General features: G+C 35.6%; 1 protein-coding gene across 10 annotated transcripts in view; it reads right to left on the bottom strand.

The window, feature by feature from the left end:
* ZNHIT6 (zinc finger HIT-type containing 6) overlaps positions 1 to 21183 on the bottom strand; it is an 85193-nt gene that overhangs the window by 23028 nt on the left and 40982 nt on the right. For 5 of the 10 annotated variants that reach the window (XR_005361328.1, XR_005361330.1, XR_005361327.1 and 2 more), the window contains exons 9-11: positions 9063 to 9187; positions 4954 to 5016; positions 2590 to 2710 (exon numbers count right to left, since the gene is read on the bottom strand). Coding sequence is in view for 3 of the 10 variants with exons in the window: in XM_038541494.1 (XP_038397422.1) it covers positions 4976 to 5016; positions 9063 to 9187 (166 nt within the window). In the remaining 7 variants the exon portion in view is untranslated. Of the gene's footprint in view, positions 1 to 2589; positions 2751 to 3073; positions 3290 to 3962; positions 5017 to 9062; positions 9188 to 21183 lie in introns of those variants that run through there. The other 5 variants (XM_038541495.1, XM_038541493.1, XR_005361332.1 and 2 more) reach the window with 4 other exon arrangements.

Raw genomic sequence — 21183 nt, 5'->3', positions numbered from 1 at the left:
GTGCTTAAGGGACTGTAGAGCCCATATTTTAAGATCTCTGAGATCTTTAGCTGTAAAATAGCTTTTGGCCAGGCCACAGTCATGATGCAGTTATCACTGTTTGCACATACGTGGACTTGGTGGTTGTTTCTGCTGGCACAAATGGACAACTGCAGCCTTTCAATATTTGGTCCACAAATCACTGTCCTGATTAATGCGAAGCTTTAGGAATGCCTTACTCAGTTAATTTCACTTTGTTTTTCTTTTTATATGAGCACAGAGTGATATAAAAACTTGTCTCAGTACCATATTACATCAATTCTGCACTCTTATTTCATATTTTACCAACCCAAATAGGATGTGTCACACAATTAAGCTATGTTTTTGTTCCTGGTGGTATACAAAATGGTGTGTCTTATAAATTGATGGAGTGTTAGATCTGCTGAAATAAAATGACTAAAAGAGCTCTGTATAAGTATAAACAGTCTAAATTGAGTGTTTAAAAAGCATTATGTCATTAACTGGCAGCAACTTTTTCTTAGTTATAAGATAAAATATCTTATTATTAATGACATTTTAGGTTCAAAAAAATACAGCAGTACCTACCTCACAGGATTGAGAGGATACAACAGCTGGTAGTTATATTTATAATGGTGCCTTGCTCATGCTAAGTTCTACGTTTTTAGTTATTAATATTATCCTATTAGAGATTTTGCTATAGGTTGAAAGAGATCTATAAAAACTCAAACTTTTTATAAATTTTTTTTTTTAACCTAGAGAGCTTTCCTATTCCTCCCACTTCATCTCAATGCCCAACCCTTTATTGAGGGCTTACTTCATGCCAGTAACTGTGCTTATCTTCTCATGCAAGTATCAACTATAGGTTTGGCCTTCAAGACTAGAAGGAAAATATTCAAGCTTCATCATTTATCATTTAGCTATCTGACCTAAGAGTAAGCTTTAACCTCAGTGCTTGGATTTTTCATCTGTAAAATAGATTTATAGTAAATCCTGTCAGTAATGCTGTCAACACGGCCATTTTTATTCTTCATCTAGCCCCTGTTCACAAGTGGCAGGTGGGCTCAAATTCTTAACTCTTGGTAAAGGTGAAGAATAAGGAGAGGGGAGGTGAAGTTGGGAACGGAAGCAGCAGGCTGTCTCTGAGAGTGAGGAAACAGGGTGGATTAATTTCAGATAAGGATGATGAAACAGGCATTGACTGGCATCCAGATTGCTGGACTCACTCTGTTATCCTAGAAGTACAAGTCAGATATAGGACTCACAATTGTCCCATCAATATTTTAACCTGAGTGGACATCTGCTACCATATGGTGCCAAACTACAGAATGGACTCAGGACTCTACTGTTAGACACCAGGAATCCTGGACAGTTAGTTGTACCAACTCAGTCTGTCATACCTTTCAGCCTGTAATAATGCAAACCCATTTCATGTTACTAGATGTTTTGTATCCCACTTACTGTAGGGCTTTCCTGTCACATCTACTTCACTGGACTGTTGTGAAGAAATCTTAAATGTTGATCCAAGTATATAAAGGGCTAGGGATAGATAATGCTTGGTATTTTGTAAGCTATTAATACACATTAGTAATTTTTAAAACTCTATAATGGCAACTCAAAGCAGTAATAATAGCATCAAGTAGGAACTAAAATCTCTATGTAAAGCCAATGAGGGGCTTATAGGTTAGTTTTGAATTTTACTCATGTTATTTCAAATCAGAAAACTCTTGCTACTCCAACTCAAAGAGGGTACAATGGACATCAGTTTTGTATTCTCAGCAACCATCTTGCCTCTTCTGCTCCCTACCCTCTTCCTTTTCCTGATAATTTCCTTTTCCTCTGGGGTAACTCCTTTCAGGACAGAATGTGATGAAATGTGGGCAAAATCAAAGTTCTTTCCCAAATTTTACATAACTTGTTGCCATGCTTTGGTTATGATGATTTAAGTTGATATTGTCAATGGCTGCCATCTACCATTCTCACCTCACTGCCTCTTTTCCCCAAAGAGAAAATCGGCCTGAAAGAGAAAAGCAATCTAGCAAAACACAAACCAACCCAGAGAAACACAAGTAGATGGAAAGATGGCTTCCTAGGGTGTTTAGACCAAGTCATGCCTGGACTTCCTTGTATATGAGCCAGTAAGTTGCCATTCGTGCTTATGCTAATCTGAGTTTCTGTTACTTGCAACTGAAGAACAACTGGTTAATAATCAAAAGTATACAACATCTACTTGAAAATAAATTTTAACACAGTAGTATATGATTAAATAAAAGTAGGCTAGGTATCTTTACTTAAAACTTAATGACGAATATGAAATCAGTGCACATAATTAACCAAATTAAACCAAATGTATAAAGAAAACTGTTGGTATTAGAGTTATGAGTTTAACATTTTATTATACACCCTGAAACCTGAATTGCACTACTTGCTACAGGGAAACAAATTGGCTCAACTACACTTTGGAATCTTAAATATCTATTATACTAACTCTCCTTAACTCCTATTTATAGTATGAACAGGTGCAAGCTTTGTTTACTGTAATTTACGGCTACTAATCCCATATACAATAATTAGCAATTATGAAAGGCCTACCTTGCCTTTGAAATCATTGCTTAAAAAATAAAGAAGGCCAGGTGAAGCTCTTCCTCCTTTTAAAATGTGATTCGTGAACAAAATGCAGGATGTTGAACTTAACATGGGTCAGGGAATTTGTCTATTCATCCAAATTTGTCAAGAATCCAAATGGAGAGGGCCTCAAAAAAAAAAAAAAAAAAAAAAAAGGAAAAAAAGAAAAGAAAAGAAATTAAGTCTTAATACTATGAACTTCTAGGGCTCTCAGTGAATTATTCCAACTTCACTCCCTCCAAGTAGTTATCCTGGTTATTCACTCAAACATGTTTATTGTAAATCCTGTGGGGTATATAAATCAAATGAGCTGATAGTTATATTTAAGGGAACTACGCTAAATTCTTTCCCAAGGAACAGTCTGTAATTGGAAAATCTCACAGAATTCTAGACTACAGGGATGGCAAAGCTGCATTGCAGTGTGCAGACTTTTCCCCGTTTCATTTTTCACCTGGGCAGGGGGGTGAGGATAGGGGATGGGGTGGACAGGATATATCCTTTAGTTGTCCAGTTTTCAATTTAAATTCTAGAAGACATGGCAGCCCAGGTGGCTCAGTAGTTTAGCGCCGCCTTCAGCCCAGGGCCTGATCCTGGAGACATGGGATTGAGTCCCACGTTGGGCTCCCTGCATGGAGCCTGCTTCTCCATGTGTCTCTGCCTCTTCTCTCTGTGTCTCTCATAAATAAATAAATAAATCTTTTAAATAAATAAATAAAATTCTAGAAGACATGCAACTCAATACTTTTCTTGGAAATGGCACTATGTCATAACAGATTTCACTATCAGGAAATTGCTCTCCATTCTGATATTCAGATCATATGCTCCTGTTGTATACTTTCCCGCTTTTCCCAATAAAACTTCTGTGACACATTTGATCCAATTCATCCTATTTCTTGCCTGTTTTGAGAAAACAAATTTCACATCTAGATTAAATATAAATCCTTTGAAAATCCCCAGAAATACTTTGAAAAAGATAATTCTACACAAACCTTTCAGTGTATGAGGAAGATTCCTGAAGTTGCTTTAGGAAGTATTCCTATTTTTCAAATTGCCAGGCCTTATTTTCTATAAATCACAGTTCCACTATTACTTTTACATGAAGGGTCCTTGTGGCATTATTGTCTTTGGATTCACTTCTCCAGTTCTGATCCCCAGGTTACAGATATTTGTGTTCTACAAGTTTCTCCTATTAGTTCGTATTTCTATTTTTCTCAAGCCTCTTTAATTAATGCCTCTGGCTTCCTTTGGTCTAAAACTTATTCCAATTATAAACTAAAAGCGAATTCACCAATGTCCCATTTTATCATTGTTTTCTTAACCATTAAGTACACAGATGCAACACAGATGTAATAATCTTTTACTTTTTTATAGCCATACTGCAATTTCATAACTGTATAAATTCCAATAAAACTAGGAAACTTTAATTTTAATATGTGAGATCATAATGTATACAGAGCTGCCATAAGGTATAAATTAAGCCATGTATATACATAAATGCACATATACATTCCAGTAACACTTTGAAGAGTTCCAAGTGTTTCTTTCTTTAGTTATTGCTAGATGTTTCAAAACAGCATAAAACTGCTCATCACAACATCCCTGTGTGGTAATGAGGAGAGTGGAATGGGAACAGGATGAAAGGCACAGAATTCATAATAAGACACAGTTCACTGTGCAAACAAGGAGAGCCAAATTGGTGAGCACCGATGGTTCAAGCAATGAGAAGCCATTGATTTTGTGAACTGAATATAAGTAGTAGTAGTTGATAGTATTTACTTATCCTTTACATGTGACACTGTACTGGATGCTACCCAAGTAAAAAAGACCCACTCTGTCATCTTAAGAGGATAAATTACAAATAAACCCTAAAGACAAGAATGGGCAATTGATCTATCAGTCCTCCTGTGGCTACAGGTGTGTCACACGGCCTTTATGTTTAGTGAGGTTCCACCAATGAAGTGCCAACTTTGTGGATGACACAGGTGATCCTTGGGTTTGGTCTTGCATCAAAGTAACAAAGTTTTCAGCCTACAGAATTAAGCATATTAAAACCCTGGGCCTAACTAAAATAAGCACTATCCTGGTCAGGTGAAGAAAACGGGTTATTACTAGGAATAAGGGCCTTACAAGTCAATTCAAGAGGCTAGAAAATTCATCTTTTAAAAGAACTTTTTTTAGATTGTTTAATTACTTAAACAATAATTGTTAAATTATTTAGATTGTTTAATTACTCTCAGAGAAACAAAAAATTTCAACCACCCACTGACAATATCCCAGTCATCCAACAGCTAGTCAATGCACAGTCCTCTGCAATTGTCTGGGAATTTTCACCTTCTTCCTCCAGAAGAAGTGCTCAATTTTCATTGCCAATGTTCTTGGTAGATTCACTTTTCACTGAAAAAAATAAGTAAACATACAGTCAAGTGTTTATACTGTTTCTGTTTAGCTTGTTCTGTTTTTCCTTCTTCTCTCTTCCCTTCTGATGCATACCAACAGCACTGCTCATAGGACAGGCAAACCATGTCATGTTCCAGGCAGCAGGGATATACAGTTCTGGCCACAATAAAGAAACGATGTCTGAGAGTGGCAATTATATTTTGTGAGGCAACATCCTTCCTGACTCTGTGGAAGACTTGGGAATGGTCACTTCACAGTGTGGTTATGATCCCATATTCGTACTACTGAAGAGATCACTATTATCACATAGGCTGGCCAAGTGTGGTTGGAATAAGTTTTTCCATAATTTTTTTTTTTAACTTAAAATTGAGGGTCAGTATATGCTGAGTGAATGTGGGCTGAGAAGACTAGCTAATCGCCATCTCCTTCCTTTCATAGGAAAGATAACTTAGAGCAGAAATGGAGCTCCTTTAAAGGAGCTGTCCTAACTGGAGCAAGCAAGACTATGATTCACCTACTAAACTGAGAGTTCCTTAAGGATAGAGACTAGATCTTTCCTCTTTGTATTTGACCTCCCAGTGTAGCCTGTTTGCTGAATCAGTATGAATACAAGTCACTTTGTTTTTTATTCAGCAAAATGGGACCCAGAGTAACAGCTCTGTTTCATTGCATAATGAAGCTAAAAAGAAGTAATACATTAAAACACTATGAAAATTAAGGCTAAAATATGGATTGTTTTGCTTCAGGATTATAGCAATTTATTTCCATAGTGTAGATAAGGGAACTAAAGCTCAGTGGCAGTGAATGCTCAAGGACCCACAGCTTAGTAAGAGCAGATGCTAGAATCATATACCTAGATCTTGCCTCATATTCAACTGCCAAGTTTCTTGGTCAATGGTACCTAGATTTAAGATTGTCCCAGTAAAAAAAAAAAAAAAAAAAGATTGTCCCAGTAACCAAAATGTTTACTGAATCCTTTTTCATGAGTGAAGTATTGAAACAGGGTCAATCCAAGATAGAGTCCTGATCTTTGTGGAATTTTATATAAACTCTATCAGAGTCCCTCAAGCATCTCCATGATAATATAAGTCAGTTGTTTCTCCTCTGGCTTTCTTTGCAATTTATACAAATTTTATTATAGCACCTATTGCACACTAAAGTTTACATGGGTGTTCTTGTGCTGGAGATCCATCCCCATCTCCCCATCCCAGTATGTGACACACACAATGAAAGAGAGGAAGAAAAAGGGGGATAAGGAGGAATGAGGGGAGGAGAGAGGGAGGGAGAATGGATGAAAGGATATGCATGAGTAGCTCCTATGCTATGTATTTTCACTAATTCAAGTCATTAGTTTTGGGTTGGATTCCTTTTCAAAAAGCAGAGATATTACCGCCCCGAGCAGAGATATTCTCGACTGAGTTATAACAGTGGAAAAATACATTTCTCTGATATTTTTAAATTAACAGAACTTTGTACTACTGAGTTTGGGGGAAATGCTTCCCTTTCTATGCTTCCTGAAGTTGCCTGTTTTCTTCTTTTAATGGCACTCCATTCTTTTTTTCTTAGACTGAAATGCAGCATGCTCTCAAGTCATTTAAATCCACTAGCTAACTTTGGTAAATAGGGACCCGTGAAGCAAGTAACACCATTCTGAGCACCTCCCACTGAACTAATACAAGATGGGTGATTAGCACTCCACATTTTCATTCCATTGAACTACCTTAACTGCTCAACCTTTTATAGTCAACATTTTATAATCCTTAAAAAGCAAAAAGCAAACAAACAAAACTTGCCTATTGCCCATCAATATTGGCAGACCTTTGAAAAAAAGTTATGGCAATCTACAACCATAACAAACATTGTAACAATGATCAAGTGTGAAAACTACTGAATGCCAGCCCAGAAACACATTTTACCCAAACTAGAAGAGAGACACCTTGTGCTATGAACTCAAGATCAAAATCCAACATTTCTACCTCCGGAGAGAGAAGGAATTTCAAGGCTTTCCAAAGAAAATGCCCTGTTCTTATATAACTCTCCTCCTGCATTAAGGGACCACCCTGCAGAATATCCCAAACTGTGAGAATGTACAAAGAAACTGATACCTTGAAGTGCTCACACAAAGAAATGCACGTACAAAAGACCTGGCATTATTTTTAAAGTGTGTGTATTTATGATGTGACAACACTTGTATGGTTCTTAAAATCCTGTCAGACCTTCTTTAAGTATTTTGCCACAGTAGCTCTAAATGATCCTCTATCCTGAAAGCACTAGTCACTTGTCTTCCTGTAAATAAGTCAAATATCATATACCCACCAAAAAATAGCAAATTTTACTTAATCAGGTTCCAAGTACACTACAAAAGTAGCCTTTTCATTTTGCTTCATTACAGGAAGCCTTCCTTCAGTGTGCATTCCTAAACAAGGTGAAAGAGGAGCTGTGTGCTCTGTTTATTTACACAGACGTGTTTGCCCTGGCTAGTAACCCACATTACTAAACAACTTTCCCTGAAACCAACATTTAGAGAGCTATGTGAATTATATTAAGGAAAAAGTAAGGTTTTACAAAGCTTTAAAAAAAAAAAAACAGGGATCCCTGGGTGGCGCAGCGGTTTGGCGCCTGCCTTTGGCCCAGGGCGCGATCCTGGAGACCCGGGATCGAATCCCACGTCGGGCTCCCGGTGCATGGAGCCTGCTTCTCCCTCTGCCTGTGTCTCTGCCTCTCTCTCTCTCTCTCTCTCTGTGAGACTATCATAAATAAATAAAATAAAAATTTAAAAAAAAAAAAAAAAAAAAAAAAAAAAACAAAAAAAAAACAAAAAAACTAAACCTGGTCATTTACAACACACTTATAATTTGAGAAAATAAAATCAGATATTCTCAAATTGTGAAAAATATAAAGTCAAGAATTAACCTAAAGATTTAGAGGCCCATAATTGATTATTAGAAACTTCATGTTTGCTAGCTAAAATTCTAGTTTCAAATTTTAATGCTGACAAAATTTCGGTCACTTTGAAAAAAAAATTTCTCCTATTCACTTTTAACCAGGAATAAACACCTATTATATACATGTAAGAGAACACCTTAAAACAAAGGTTACTGATTATTTCAGCTTATATTGCTGGTGTAACAATAAAATCCAAACCACATGTTTCAAATAATATTATTTAAGAAATAATTTCCATCCATCCAAGGATTCACTGGTTGTCTGGAGACTGTTACAATGAAAGTTGGCCTATAACTATTATTCTTAGCTAGAAGTGCTATCTAATGGTTCTGAGTTGAGCCACCTCTCTCCCTTTTAAAATGTAATTTCTGAATTTTACTCACATCCTCTAGAATTTGCATTCAGAAACACAAGAAGCTTATTTTAATCAGTAGTTGCAAATATGGATAAGTCATTTTATATACTGAACTTTTACATATACCATTTCTAGTTTTAATACTTCCAACTCCACTACTCACCAAAGAGTGATAAGTATATACTTTTAAAGAATCACTAAAATGGGAGGAATATAGCCAAAGAAACAAATATCAAGGAAAATAAAACCAGTGTGTTAAGAAAAAGGAGACAAAGGTCAAGTCAATGACATTTTAAACATGATGTTCTTTCAAACATTATTCCTTTCTATATGGTGAGACTCTAAAAATGTTTTATAATCCCTCATTTTAGGAATCTCTAAGTAAAGAGTTTTAACTAGGTAGTAAATTTATCTGATATTGGACAGACTGTTACTTAAAGGCTATTATTAGCTTTAAAAAGACACACACGTATGGAACTCAAAGCAAAAAAAAAGTTCTTTTATAGCTATTCAAACTTATTTTTTTTAAATTGATATTACAAACTATGTGTTCTCAAACATGAGAGAATTAGCAGCTCATTCATTTAATTCTTTACATTAACTATAGCTACCTATAGAGCAAATTCAGTTAAGGGTGTACATATAGTGGGAAAACAGATACATATAGAAATAAAGACAGTCATGTAATTGCTCAGGTTCACTAGAGTCATTCTAAGCATTATAGGAACAACTTGACATTTACCTTGGTGAAGAACTTCCATATCATGACTGGCTTCTTTTAATACCACATGTAATGTTGGATACTCAATGATCACTTTGTTCCTCAAATTGTCACGGAGACTTTTGCAAGGATCCAGTTCATAGTACCTTACAAAAAAAAAAAAAGCAAAACAAAAGTAAAAAACACCTTTACGATTCAAAGTTACTCATAAATAAAATATATCAGAGTCCTGTACATTAAATTTTTTTTAAATGTTAATGACATTAATTCAATATTTATTTCCTTACAATAAACTAAGTTTAATACCTCTAAGAAAACCAGGTAAAAGTGCTATTATTATACAGGTTCTAAAACTAAATCAAGAGCAGATAAATTACTTTGACTTTAGAAAAGTTTTAGAAGAAATCATTTTCAGATCAAGGAATAAAGACTTTTATATAGTATCTATGATTTATTTTTAAAATATTTTATTTATTTATTTGAGAGAGAGAGACGGAGCCAGAGCCAGAGAGGGAATATAAGCAGAGGGGAGGAGCAGAGGCAAAAGCCCACCCTCCACTAAGGAGGGAGTCAGATATAGGGTTTGATCCCAGGACTCTGAGATCATGACCTGAGCTGAAGGCAGACACTTAAATGAGCCACCCAGGTGCCCCAATATCTACCGTTTGTTTGTTTATTTATTTATAGATTTTATTTATTTATTCATGAGAGACAGAGAGAGAGGCAGAGACACAGGCAGAGGGAGAAGCAGGCTCCATTCAGGGAGCCTGATTGGGACTCGATTCCAGGTCTCCAGGGTCATGCCCTGGGCCAAAGGCAGGTGCTAAACTGATGAGCCACCCAGGGATCCCTATCTACTGTTTAATGTGTCATGAATTCTTGGATCAGGCAATGACTAGCAATGACTAGTTCAAAATTCAAATTTCCCAAATATATTTAGTTTGAGCCTTAAAAGAAAAACAAAAAACTATCCTATGAGAATTTCCAGTAATATACAGTGTTAAAATAACTGGCTACAAATATCTTTGTAAAAAGTTAATTCTAATTATAAATAGTTTCTAGAAATTTACTTTGCCATACAATTAAATTTGGCCTTCCTTTATTTTAAAATTAAAAAATAAAAAACAAAAAACAGGCTTGAATTTCTGGAAATTTAAGGAATATGGAGTTTATCAGTCATGGTATCATGACATAGCTGTCAAATGTGTCATAGGTAATTAGATGCTAATGTTCCTTAAGGTAGGAAACTCTCAAGTCATTACTTAAATATAAGATTTTTTTTTTAGTTGATTAAAGATGTATTCCCCTAAGATTCCTTCCCCTTTCTCTGGGTAGCAGAGAAAAGGACAGAATTTCAGCTAGCTCACTAGGAGTTGCATATGGGAATGTGTTGGCATGTGAATATCATGTCACGTTAAAGAGGAAAAGTTGAGAACATGTCCACCAATGTAGTCCTAATTCTCCAACTTTTTTCTTCCATCTCCACCAATTACAGATTATATTCACATGCAAAATGCACATCCTAAGGGATACCCAGCCTGACAGCTGTAACGCCATCCTTTTCCCTCCCACTCAAGAAAGCTCACTGGAATACAAGTGATCAAGAATGAGGTTATCACCGGAAAACATTTGAATCTGCTGTAATTTTGTTAAGAGTAAATCATTTACAAACTTTGGTATTTCCTTATTAGTAATAGGTTATTTGCACCATAACTCACAGCTGACTGGGACATTCAGGCACTTAGGAAGAACTCCTGGTGTAGTGATTTCTCTGCAAGTTTGTCCCATAGAATACTTTCCAAATACGGGAAAACAAGTGCTTAACGAAATGCAAAGACAAGCCCCCTATAGAAACTGATTACTTTTTCAGAATTAGGTGACAAGTGAGAGAACAAATGTACTTGACTTACGTTTGCCTGACCACATGCTCCACCTCTGGAATTCAATTCTTCATTTTAGAATTACAGAAAATTTTTTATGTTGAAAAAAACTTGAAATGCCAAATACTCAGTTTTCCTAAACCAGCCACCCTAGTGCCCATAGGCCACGGAATGCATACATTCTTTTCCCTCTGTAATGTAACACAGATGTGCTTACAATACTTTAAAAGTGGTTCCAGCATTCAAGGATTAAATGCTTCACATCTTTTAAACATTATTTCCCTTTGAAATAAGCAGTGTTTTTTTTTTTTTTTTTTTTTAGTTAGCAATAATTATACATAAGAGAAAAATGAGATTGAATTAGATATCAAAGTATAAGATTAACTTTTAAAGTAAAATATAAAACGGATATAACCAAATTTTTCTTAGTAGAAAATAAGGCTTGAATTTTCAAATAGGAAATTTTCAAGTAGTATCTTATAAACACTTGCAGTAACTTATGTGTTTTTTAAACTGAATCATAAGAATTCTACTGAAAGACATTACACAAATAAGGGAATGTTTTCTACTCATTTGTTTTGATAATTTTCAGTGTAGATTTAATGTTTTAAGTAATTTGTTCTTTTCTTAATATTAAATCTTCATTAGGTTTTTCTAGATTTCCAAAGCTGAATTAAAAAAAAATTATTCAAAAGCCACATGGTAACTATAAGCCTACTATTCTTGCTGATACAGTATAAAATATGTTCCCAGCAGAGAAACATCTCTGGATAATTGAAAATTACCAATGTAATAAATTGTAAGTTACTTCAATCTTAAAACTACAATGATTTTATTTGTTTAATTAAAAAAAATTTTGGTCCCTGTTTTATGTGTATAGCAGGACCTTTTCTTTCTACTTTTTACAAAGCACTTAGGATGCAAAAATTTATAAGAACTTAAAATGGTTTATTTAAAAAGTATTTTATTCAAACACAGTGAAAATCTGGTACGTTGTATGGTTTTCATTAGAACCACTGATTTTTACTTAGTGTTTACCCTAAAATGTTGCAAACTTCTAATCACAGCAATATTGCTATTCAGTGTCAGGAAGCTTCTAGGCTTCAGCTTTCCAGTTAAAAGAGGTTGGACTTTACTAGATAACCTTTTAGGTGAAATCCTGAATTTCTTTGATTTTTCTACTACTAGTGGTTCTACCATTAAAATTTGCCCATATTTTTAAAAAGAAAAGTGTGTGAACTGTTTATAAAGAAAAGCTATCACATGCATGCGGGGTAACATTTTGTAACTTGTAGTTAATTGAAGCAGCAACTTTTACTGGCTGCTTGGGTTTGGGGTCTAATGCTTTGAGTTAAAGTCCTGGCACCATCATTTACTGGTCTATGATTCTGGACAAGTTATGTTACTTCTTTGATCCCCAGTTTCCACGCTTGGAAATGGAGAGAATGACAGTATCACTTCAGAGAGTTATTGGGTAGGGGCCGATTAAATGATAAAACACAGAAACTGTTCGCTCATTTACTTAAGCCATGAACAAAGTTTTACATTTGTGTTTACCTAAAATAAAACACATTCTGATAGAAACTTTAGTTCAGGACAGTCATTGAACTTCTTCAGAGTAACAGAGAATGGCACTTACTATGTAAGCACAGAAACACATATTTGCCTTTTTATACATTTTACATCTTAAATATAGAATTACAACTTTCAAAAGTAGTATTTTAGATCACATTTACTTCTAGAAGGCTAAAAGCACTTTGAATGTTTCTATTTCTATTATCCTTATTATCTATTTCTATTACCCGTAGAGTCCAGCTTGGCACAGCCTAAAACATTTGGGCCTTAGCTCTTTTGCAAGCCATTAAGTTACTGAATCTAAGGGGCAGCTTTATCTGTTTGAAATTTTCTCAAACTCTGGAGTTCCCATTAGTAGAATGGTTCTGCTACCATAAGACAAACAAATTAGGTTTGGAAGAATTAAGACACCAACATTTGTCTTTTTTTTTTTTTTTTTTTTTTACCCTTAGGGACCCTCTCAGACATTTCCTCTTGTTATTTCACTTGCTCACCCTCACAGGCTTGCTAGCTGACCCTGCTCCAGGCAGCTTTACAGGGGCATTATAAGGGCAGCATGGCTCAGTAGGCTAAACAGGTGTTACAGTGATTGACATTATATAAATAAAAGTTGTCTTCATAGTCAAGGGTATGCTTTTAATTTTGGCTCTGTTACTAACTTTCAAAGAAACTGGCCAAGTTCTCAAACTTTTTCCTCTATTTTATTTGCAAATTAGGATTTTAAGAAATTTCTCCTAACTCAAAAGAAGACAGAATTTTAAAAAGTCACAAACCACTTTATTTCCCATCTGATCAATGACACCCGAGATCATCTCCCTTTCCCCTCCTAAAGTTGCCAAGGATTAAATGCTTGGCATTTAATAGTATGAGTATTCTCTAAATTTAATAATTCTCTAAATTTAATAATTTGATATGGGGCACCAATCATGAGTTGGGTAGTACAGACATATGCCTCCTCATTCAGAAAGCTCAGCAGTTTGTAACTGTAATGGTAAATGATTCTAGTCTATCCATGGTATGAAACCTATGGGATGTGGTAAAATAAAGTGACCAATTACATATCTTAAAAATTTAAGGAGGGTCTTACAAGGCTCTTATTTGTTCTACTTGCCATTTGTTCATTTGATCTCAAGGTCCTTAAGATCTATGACTCTTCTAAAATCTTAAAAAAAAAAAAAAGGACACCGGGGTGGCTCAGTGGCTGAGGGTTGAGGGTCTACCTTTGGCTTAGGATGTGATCCCAGAGTTCTGGGATCTAGTCCCACATCGGGCCTGCTTCTCCCTCTTCCTATGTCTCTGCCTCTCTCTCTGTTTCTCATGAATAAATAAATAAAATCTTAAAAAAAAAAAAGATCTGTGACTCCTCAAGGGTACTCCATTTTCTTCATCAGTATAAGGATGGAAAAGTTATCTAGTCAACAACTAGCTTGTAAAGATTAAATAAGTGAATTTAACAGATGAAAATGTTCCCGAAGTGGAACTTGTCTAACTAGTATCAGTAATAAGATTTTATACTCCAAATATTTTTTATACTAAAGCACCTCTAGAAGGGAATTGACATACTGGGCAGGAATTATGTTCATGATCTATGACAAGACTAGGAAGTAGAAAAAGCATGATCTTGCAGACAGACCTAAGTCCAAATCCTGGCTTTGTAACTGTGAATTGGTTTCTTTTTGGTAGGTCAATTTCTCAGAGCTTAAGCTTCCTAACTTGTAGAGATATAGTACGTACTTTATTACAATTAATGCATGTGGAAATGTAAACACTTATTCATCAATTGATTTCTCAAATATTTACTTAGTGTTTACCTCATACAGGTGGTCTGCCAGGTAACAGAAGTTCAAAGACAGTTTATTGAGAGTACTAGTCAAAAAATAATTATCATATTTCATTGGTACAAGTGTCATGATAGAAATCTAAAGCTATGGGGATGTCTGGGTGGCTCAGTGGTTGGGCATCTCCCTTTGGCTCAGGGCGTGATCCTGGAGTCCCAGGATCAAGTCCCACATCGGGCTCCCAGCACGGAGCCTGCTTCTCCCTCTGCCTATGTCTGCCTCTCTGTCTCTCATGAATAAGTAAATAAATAAAATCTTTAAAAAAAAAAAAAAATTTCTCTTGTTTCTTACATACCTGCAGATATTCTTTCAGGTTGCCCAGTGCCTTCAATATTTAGGCACTTCATTTGCTAATCCTGGCTACCACTCTTTCTTAACTGGTTCTTAAAATCCCTCCTCCTTCAAGTATTTTCTTCTAATTGACATAGGGAATTTTAATTAGTCTTACTCTTATTAAGAAAACATTTTTCTTCTGGTACTAAATTGAATGTAAGCGTATGATTAGTACAGACTCTTAAGTATCACTTTGCAAAATATGATCAGTTTCTTCAGGTAAACTTTTGCTTAAACGTTAAATAAATAGGGGGCAGCCCGGGTGGCTCAGTGGTTTAGTGCCACCTTCAGCCCAGGGCCTGATCCTGGAGACCTGGGACAGAGTCCCATGTCAGGCTCCCTGCATGGAGCCTGCTTCTCCCTCTGCCTGTGTCTCTGCCTCTCTCTATCTCATGAATAAATATCTAAAAAAAGAAAAAAAAAATTTAAATAGTTCATGAATTAATTACACCACAGAATTACATTACTTTCAAAATGGCAAGAACTTACTCTAGTCTTTCTTTTGTTTTCCAGCTGAGGGCCATGAAGCCCTGAGAAATTAAGTATCTTAGGGTCACACAAGAAGATGAAGGGTTGGGCTATAAAGCAGATCTTGAATTCCTTCACTCTACTGTTCGCTTGTTCACTTATTCCTCACCCAATTCATATTTACTGAAGGTCTGCCTTGTACCAGACACTGTTCGAGGCACTGGGAAAATAGTTGTGAACTAGAGGTGAAGGATGAAGGCTTTTCAAGAAGAAAGTATAGGTACAACATAGATACAGTGTCCACAGGACTCAGTGCAAAGTAAATATGGGAATATACACAGAATTCATAGTTTGGGTACTTATAAAAAAATTAAAAGAGAAAGGTCTGCTTGGAGGGGAAGTTGAAGCTCTTTGGCTAAAATATAATATCTGAAATCACCTAGAAATGTCAACTAATCATGTCATTATTCCCAATGAAGACTATATAAAGTTGGTTACAAATTATCATATAACTAGAATGTATAAATTTAGTACATTAACACTGAGAATTAAATGTTTCCCAAGCTTTCAGAGAAAATTCTCGTTTTATATTTCACATAATTCCTGTAACCAGTAGTCAATATAGTATATATTTGAAATGAAATCATTCACTATGGAAACTGTAGACTTACAATCTAGTAACAATCTGACCATCATATCACTGTAGATTTACTCTTCTGTGCCTCTCAAATTAAAATTCTCAAATTCACAGCTACTGAAACTTTAATAGTTGTCCTTGTATCTGTCCTGTAAATACTAACCCAGCTGTGCCAACTAGCTGAGCTTAAGCTTCCTTATAGCTAAGTTTACAGTTCTTATCATAAAGCTGCTTCAAGCAGTATGCCACGCATAAAACCCACTGGACATGTCTTCTCTGACAAAAATATTTAGTACCTCACTCTACGTATTCCCTTTATATGTATGGACATTCTTCATATTGACTCTAACATTTTCTAGTCTTCAAATGATCTCTTGCTTCCAATGATCTCTTGCTTCCCTTGTTCTAGGGTCTAGATCCAAAATGTGGCCAAAGGTTAATACCATTTTGAGCACGTACTCAACTTGATCACGGCTCTCACTCTGAAAAATAATCAACAATCCTGAAAGGTGTAACAAAGAACTGGGGCTGGGTTTTACATAATTTAAGAACATGCATTATGTTCATTTATGGCATGTGCTATATTGCAGAAAACATCCTAATGCATTGGGAGACAGGCAGGCATAGGTTTGGATCTAGGTACCACCATTTGGTGTTTACAAAGCTGCAGCCAGGGCTCTCTATGCAATTATAACAACATGTAAAACATATAATGCATGTATAATGTAACATAATCATAATGTATTAAAAAATGCTTACCAAAGCACCAAAAAACAGTGGAGGCATGTGATAAGAGCTTGTTATTAATACTTATTGTGTTTCATAAAGATACCTACTTGCCTCTAGATTTAACACTGATTTTTAACTCACCCTTGCAGCAAACATTTTTTTATGTTTGGGAAAACTTATTCAGGATCTTTACACTTTTTTTGTTATATATGTTAAAATAGTTTTGGAAAACGATACTTTTGTGAGATATACACACATATATTTTAAAGATTTTATTTATTTACTTATTTGAGGGACAGGGAGTACGCACAATATGTCCACTGAGGGAAGAGGAAAGAATCTCAAGCAAACTACACTGCGTGCAGAGCCCAGTGTGGGGCTGGATCTCATGATACTGAGATTATGACCTGAGCTGACACCAAAGTATGATGCTTAATGGACTGAGCCACCAGGGGCTGCTTTTGTGCATTTTTGTGTATTTTTAAAATAGATACATAAACTTGTATTTCCACTTTTCTGTATTTTTAAAATAGATATATAAACTTGTATTTCCACCCCAAGTCTCCAAATAATTTTACCCTGATTAATACATTTATGTTTGAAAATCTTTTACTGATCACCCATTTATACTTTTCTGTAACAAAATTGTGTAAGCTAAAAATTTATTATTATTACCTAGGATTTTAATGCTTTAAATGTTAAAAATAGTTCTGTATTGATTAATTTTAGCAATTACTAATATAAAATTGATCAAAACACAAACATACTATATTTGAAGTAAAATTTTTACTGGAAATACACCTCATGATGAGCAATCATGGATAATGGCATCTACTATATTTGAGTTTGCTTATTTTTTTTTAAAGATTTATTTATTTATGATAGAGAGAGAAAGAGAGAGAGAGAGAGAGAGAGAGAGAGAGAGAGAGAGAGAGAGAGAGGCAGAGACACAGAAGGAGGGAGAAGCAGGCTCCATGCCGGAAGCCTGACGTGGGACTCGATCCTGGAACTCCAGGATCGCGCCCTGGGCCAAAGGCAGGTGCTAAACCGCTGAGCCACCCAGAGATCCCCAGTTTGCTTACTATTAATTCTTAGATTAAGTAATTTCCCCCATTTGTCTCTGCAGTACTCATTAATAGAATCAAATTCCAAAAGGAAAATGAAGAAGTTTAAGTAATCCCATCTAAAGAGCATACTGCTGTATTTACTAACCCTTTCTCAGTTAACTTTCAAGGGATCTAACTAAAAGGCAACAAGGGAGTCTGCAATTTTCATAAGACATGACATCTGAAAGTAGTTAATGTTGTTTTTAGACATTCTGGAATTCCTTTAATGTTCTCTGATAACATATTTAATTCTCTACCATTATTCTCAAAATAACTTCCAAGACCTTGCTTTCTAATGGCAGGACATTTTTAAAAATCCTAACTTTTAACTGCATACTATAAATTTCTTACTTAGAAAATCTTCAAAGTATATTTTTCAATTATTTTCTGTAAGCCTGAAATAAGATCATTTAATTTTCCAGTTCCATTCAATTAAGCAAAGGGTACGGACTAATAATTTTAAAGGTGTATAAATCTGATTTCAAAAAACCCATCTTAGTATCAAATTACACATATTTCTTTATATATCTTCAACAGTTCAACTGAATTATTATACAGAAAACATGTCAGACACTGAATGGGAACCAAAAATGTCCTCAAGGAGTTTATCACCCTTGCCAGTGTTTCTCAAAGTATGATCACAGGGATAACTTAGGAAGCAGAGACTGTAAAAAGATGCAGGTTTCTCAGCCCTATGTGAAACTGACTAAACCAGAGCCTCTTAAGGTAGGCTAGAAATTTGTATTTCCAATAACTGTCCTAAAAGATTGTGATGGACACTGAAATATGAGATGCACTTTGTGACAAAAGAAGAAGTACAGGTTAAATGTTCAGATGGGGAGATACTTATTATTGTTAGAAGAAATAACTGGCCAGTGGGAATACGCGCTAGGTGAAAAGAAAGGAGGGATGTGGCAGGGCTATGAGAAGAGGCAAGCAAGAAACCAGGCCCTTAGAATCAACTAAGGCTGAGAGGTGATATCTTCTAGGCAGAGTTGAGAGTCAGCAAAGTCAGAATCCTAGCAAGTTATGTGAGCTGGAGGCCAGCTTTGCTCTACAGTAGAAAAGGTCTTTGCTTATTGGAGGATGTGTGTTAGTGAAGACCGAAAGGAGGTCAGGTGGGTCTCACTTGAGGCCTTTACACAGGCAAAACCAATTCTCTAAAACAGCATAGGAAAAAGTATCTTTACCTCTTTAATTTCACTGTAAATGATTTTTGAAATATTTCATGTTACAGATCCAAAGAAAGTAAAGTAACCTTAGTTTTTATTTAAAAAACATCTTCTCAGGATGGAAATAAAATCATCCAAGAGAAAGAGCTCATACTTTTGCTGGTTGCTTTTCAAAAAAAGAAAAAAAAAAAGTGTTCCAAAAATTATTGACTACAACCAACACAGTAGGAAACAGCTAAAAAAAAATCTGTGCAAGTACAATAGGGTAGTGTCCCCACGAAGAGTAATAATCTTCTAATCTTCTGTGATGCTCGTTAAGTCAAAGCCTAAATAATACTTTATTTTGACTTGGGTTTAAAATCTAAACTCTTAACTTTATATGCCAATCTTTGGAAGCAGAGTGGAGAGAAGGCAATTGGTGTGTGTTTCCATCAAAAAATGACAAGTCTGGAGAATCTATGCAAAAAACCCATGCCTTCCACTGGGCACCTTTCATGCCTTATATATAAAACACATAACTCTTGTAGCATTTACTATCTATCTACCTTCTCTCCTAGACTGTGAACTCCTTGAGGGCTAGTTTATTTTTTTTAATTTTCAAAAATTTTAAAATATTTTATTTATTTATTCATGAGGGGGGGGGGCGGCAGAGACACAGGCAGAGGGAGAAGCAGGCTCCATGCAGGAAGCTCAAGGTGGGACTCGATCCTGGGACCCCAGGATCACACCCTCGGCCAATGGCATGCACCAAACTGCTGAGTCACCCAGGTGTCCTGAGGGCTAGTTTTTTAGATGCCAGAGTAATCTTAGGGCTTAGCACTGTGCTGGCGCATGGAAGGGACTCAGTGATACTTTAGGTCAAGTTCATTTATCAAAAAGCTTGTCTTTTGAGCAGGTACTGCTTTTTCTGAAGGAACTTTAAATTATACTGGGCAGTTATAATCTCTATTTCTCTCTCTCATTTTACATATTGAGAATTGAAGCCCTCAACTGATTAAATGATATAGTCAAAGATAACCATTAAAAAAAATCCTTTAAAAAAAAAAAATCCTTTAGGGGTGCCTGGGTGGCTCTATTGGTTAAGCATCCAACTCTTGATCTCTAACTCAGGTCTTCATCTCAGGGTCATGAGTTCAAGCCCCACCTTGGGCTCTATGCTGGGTGGACAGCCTACTTAAAAAGAATCCTTTAGAGTAGAGTGGCAAACTATGGTCAGCAGGCCAAATCCAACCCATTGTTTTGTAAATAAAGTCTTACTGGAACAGAAGTCACAACCATTCATTTATGTATTATCTGTGCTAGCATACATTATTATGTATATCTATACTTATGTGCTGTAATAGAGTTGACAATTGTGACTGTATGGCCCACCATGCCAAAAACATTTACTCTGGCCATTTTAGAAAAAGTTGTCCCAATCCTGCTCTGGGGCACTAAAGTGGTATCAACACCTAGCAAATAGCAAGCACATATACATTTAAGTGAATTAGTATACTACATATTAAAAAATTAACACTGAATTACTACTGTGGGAAAGTCATTGACTTAGTACTGCAGGAAATAAAAAGATGCCTAATGTAGTCACTGTCTTCAAACGGGAGTTTATCATTGAATAGGACAAATCTTATTGGGAGAAAAATAAGATGATTGCAGGAAACTCTGAGAAATACAACATATTTTTAAGGCTCAAAGGATAAGCAAATCACATCCAGTTGGTGGGAAGGGATAGGCTCCACTGCAAACACTGATAAACAATAGTCTACTCAGAAAAATGGAGAGGAGAGACTCATTATGGAGGCAACTACATTAAGTCAGGGTGGTAAGGAGAAGCGAAAGATGGCTCTAAGGTCTTATGTCTCACTACAGGAATGACCAGCCAGTAACAAGGAGTAAATATCAACATTTGTTGACTGCTTATTAGATACCAGGAACATAATCAACCTATTTAATCTCTATTTAAAACAACACATACACACACCAGGAAGAAACAGATATGGTGTGACGAGGTCTAAATCGTTGAAGATTTAATGGGATGTGTAAGTCAAGATAGCTACAAACCAGGATGTGAAATTTGGGAGAAAGGTTGAAAATACATCTACACCTGGGAGTCATCATACAGAAATAATAGTTGATAACACCTTAAGTACACAAACTCCTCAAATCTTATAATCTCCCAATATCTGATTTATGTTAAAAGAAATACAAACTAACCCCCATGTGGTTAAATGGAGCATGTTGGGAGTATAGCTAATATTGAACTTGGGGTACTTCCTGCAAGTTTAAGAAATATGAAATTACTGAAACAAGTTGTTATTTTTAAAAATGCATAATATAGTCCACTGCTGGCTATCACAACTCTTTTTTTTTTTTATAATTTAAAAGATTTTATTATTTGAGAAAGAAA

Source organism: Canis lupus, chromosome 6 (assembly GCF_011100685.1).
Source record: "Canis lupus familiaris isolate Mischka breed German Shepherd chromosome 6, alternate assembly UU_Cfam_GSD_1.0, whole genome shotgun sequence".
Lineage (NCBI taxonomy): Eukaryota > Metazoa > Chordata > Mammalia > Carnivora > Canidae > Canis > Canis lupus.
The sequence above is the reverse complement of the archived record's forward strand: the minus strand, read 5'-3'. Positions and strand labels throughout refer to the sequence as shown.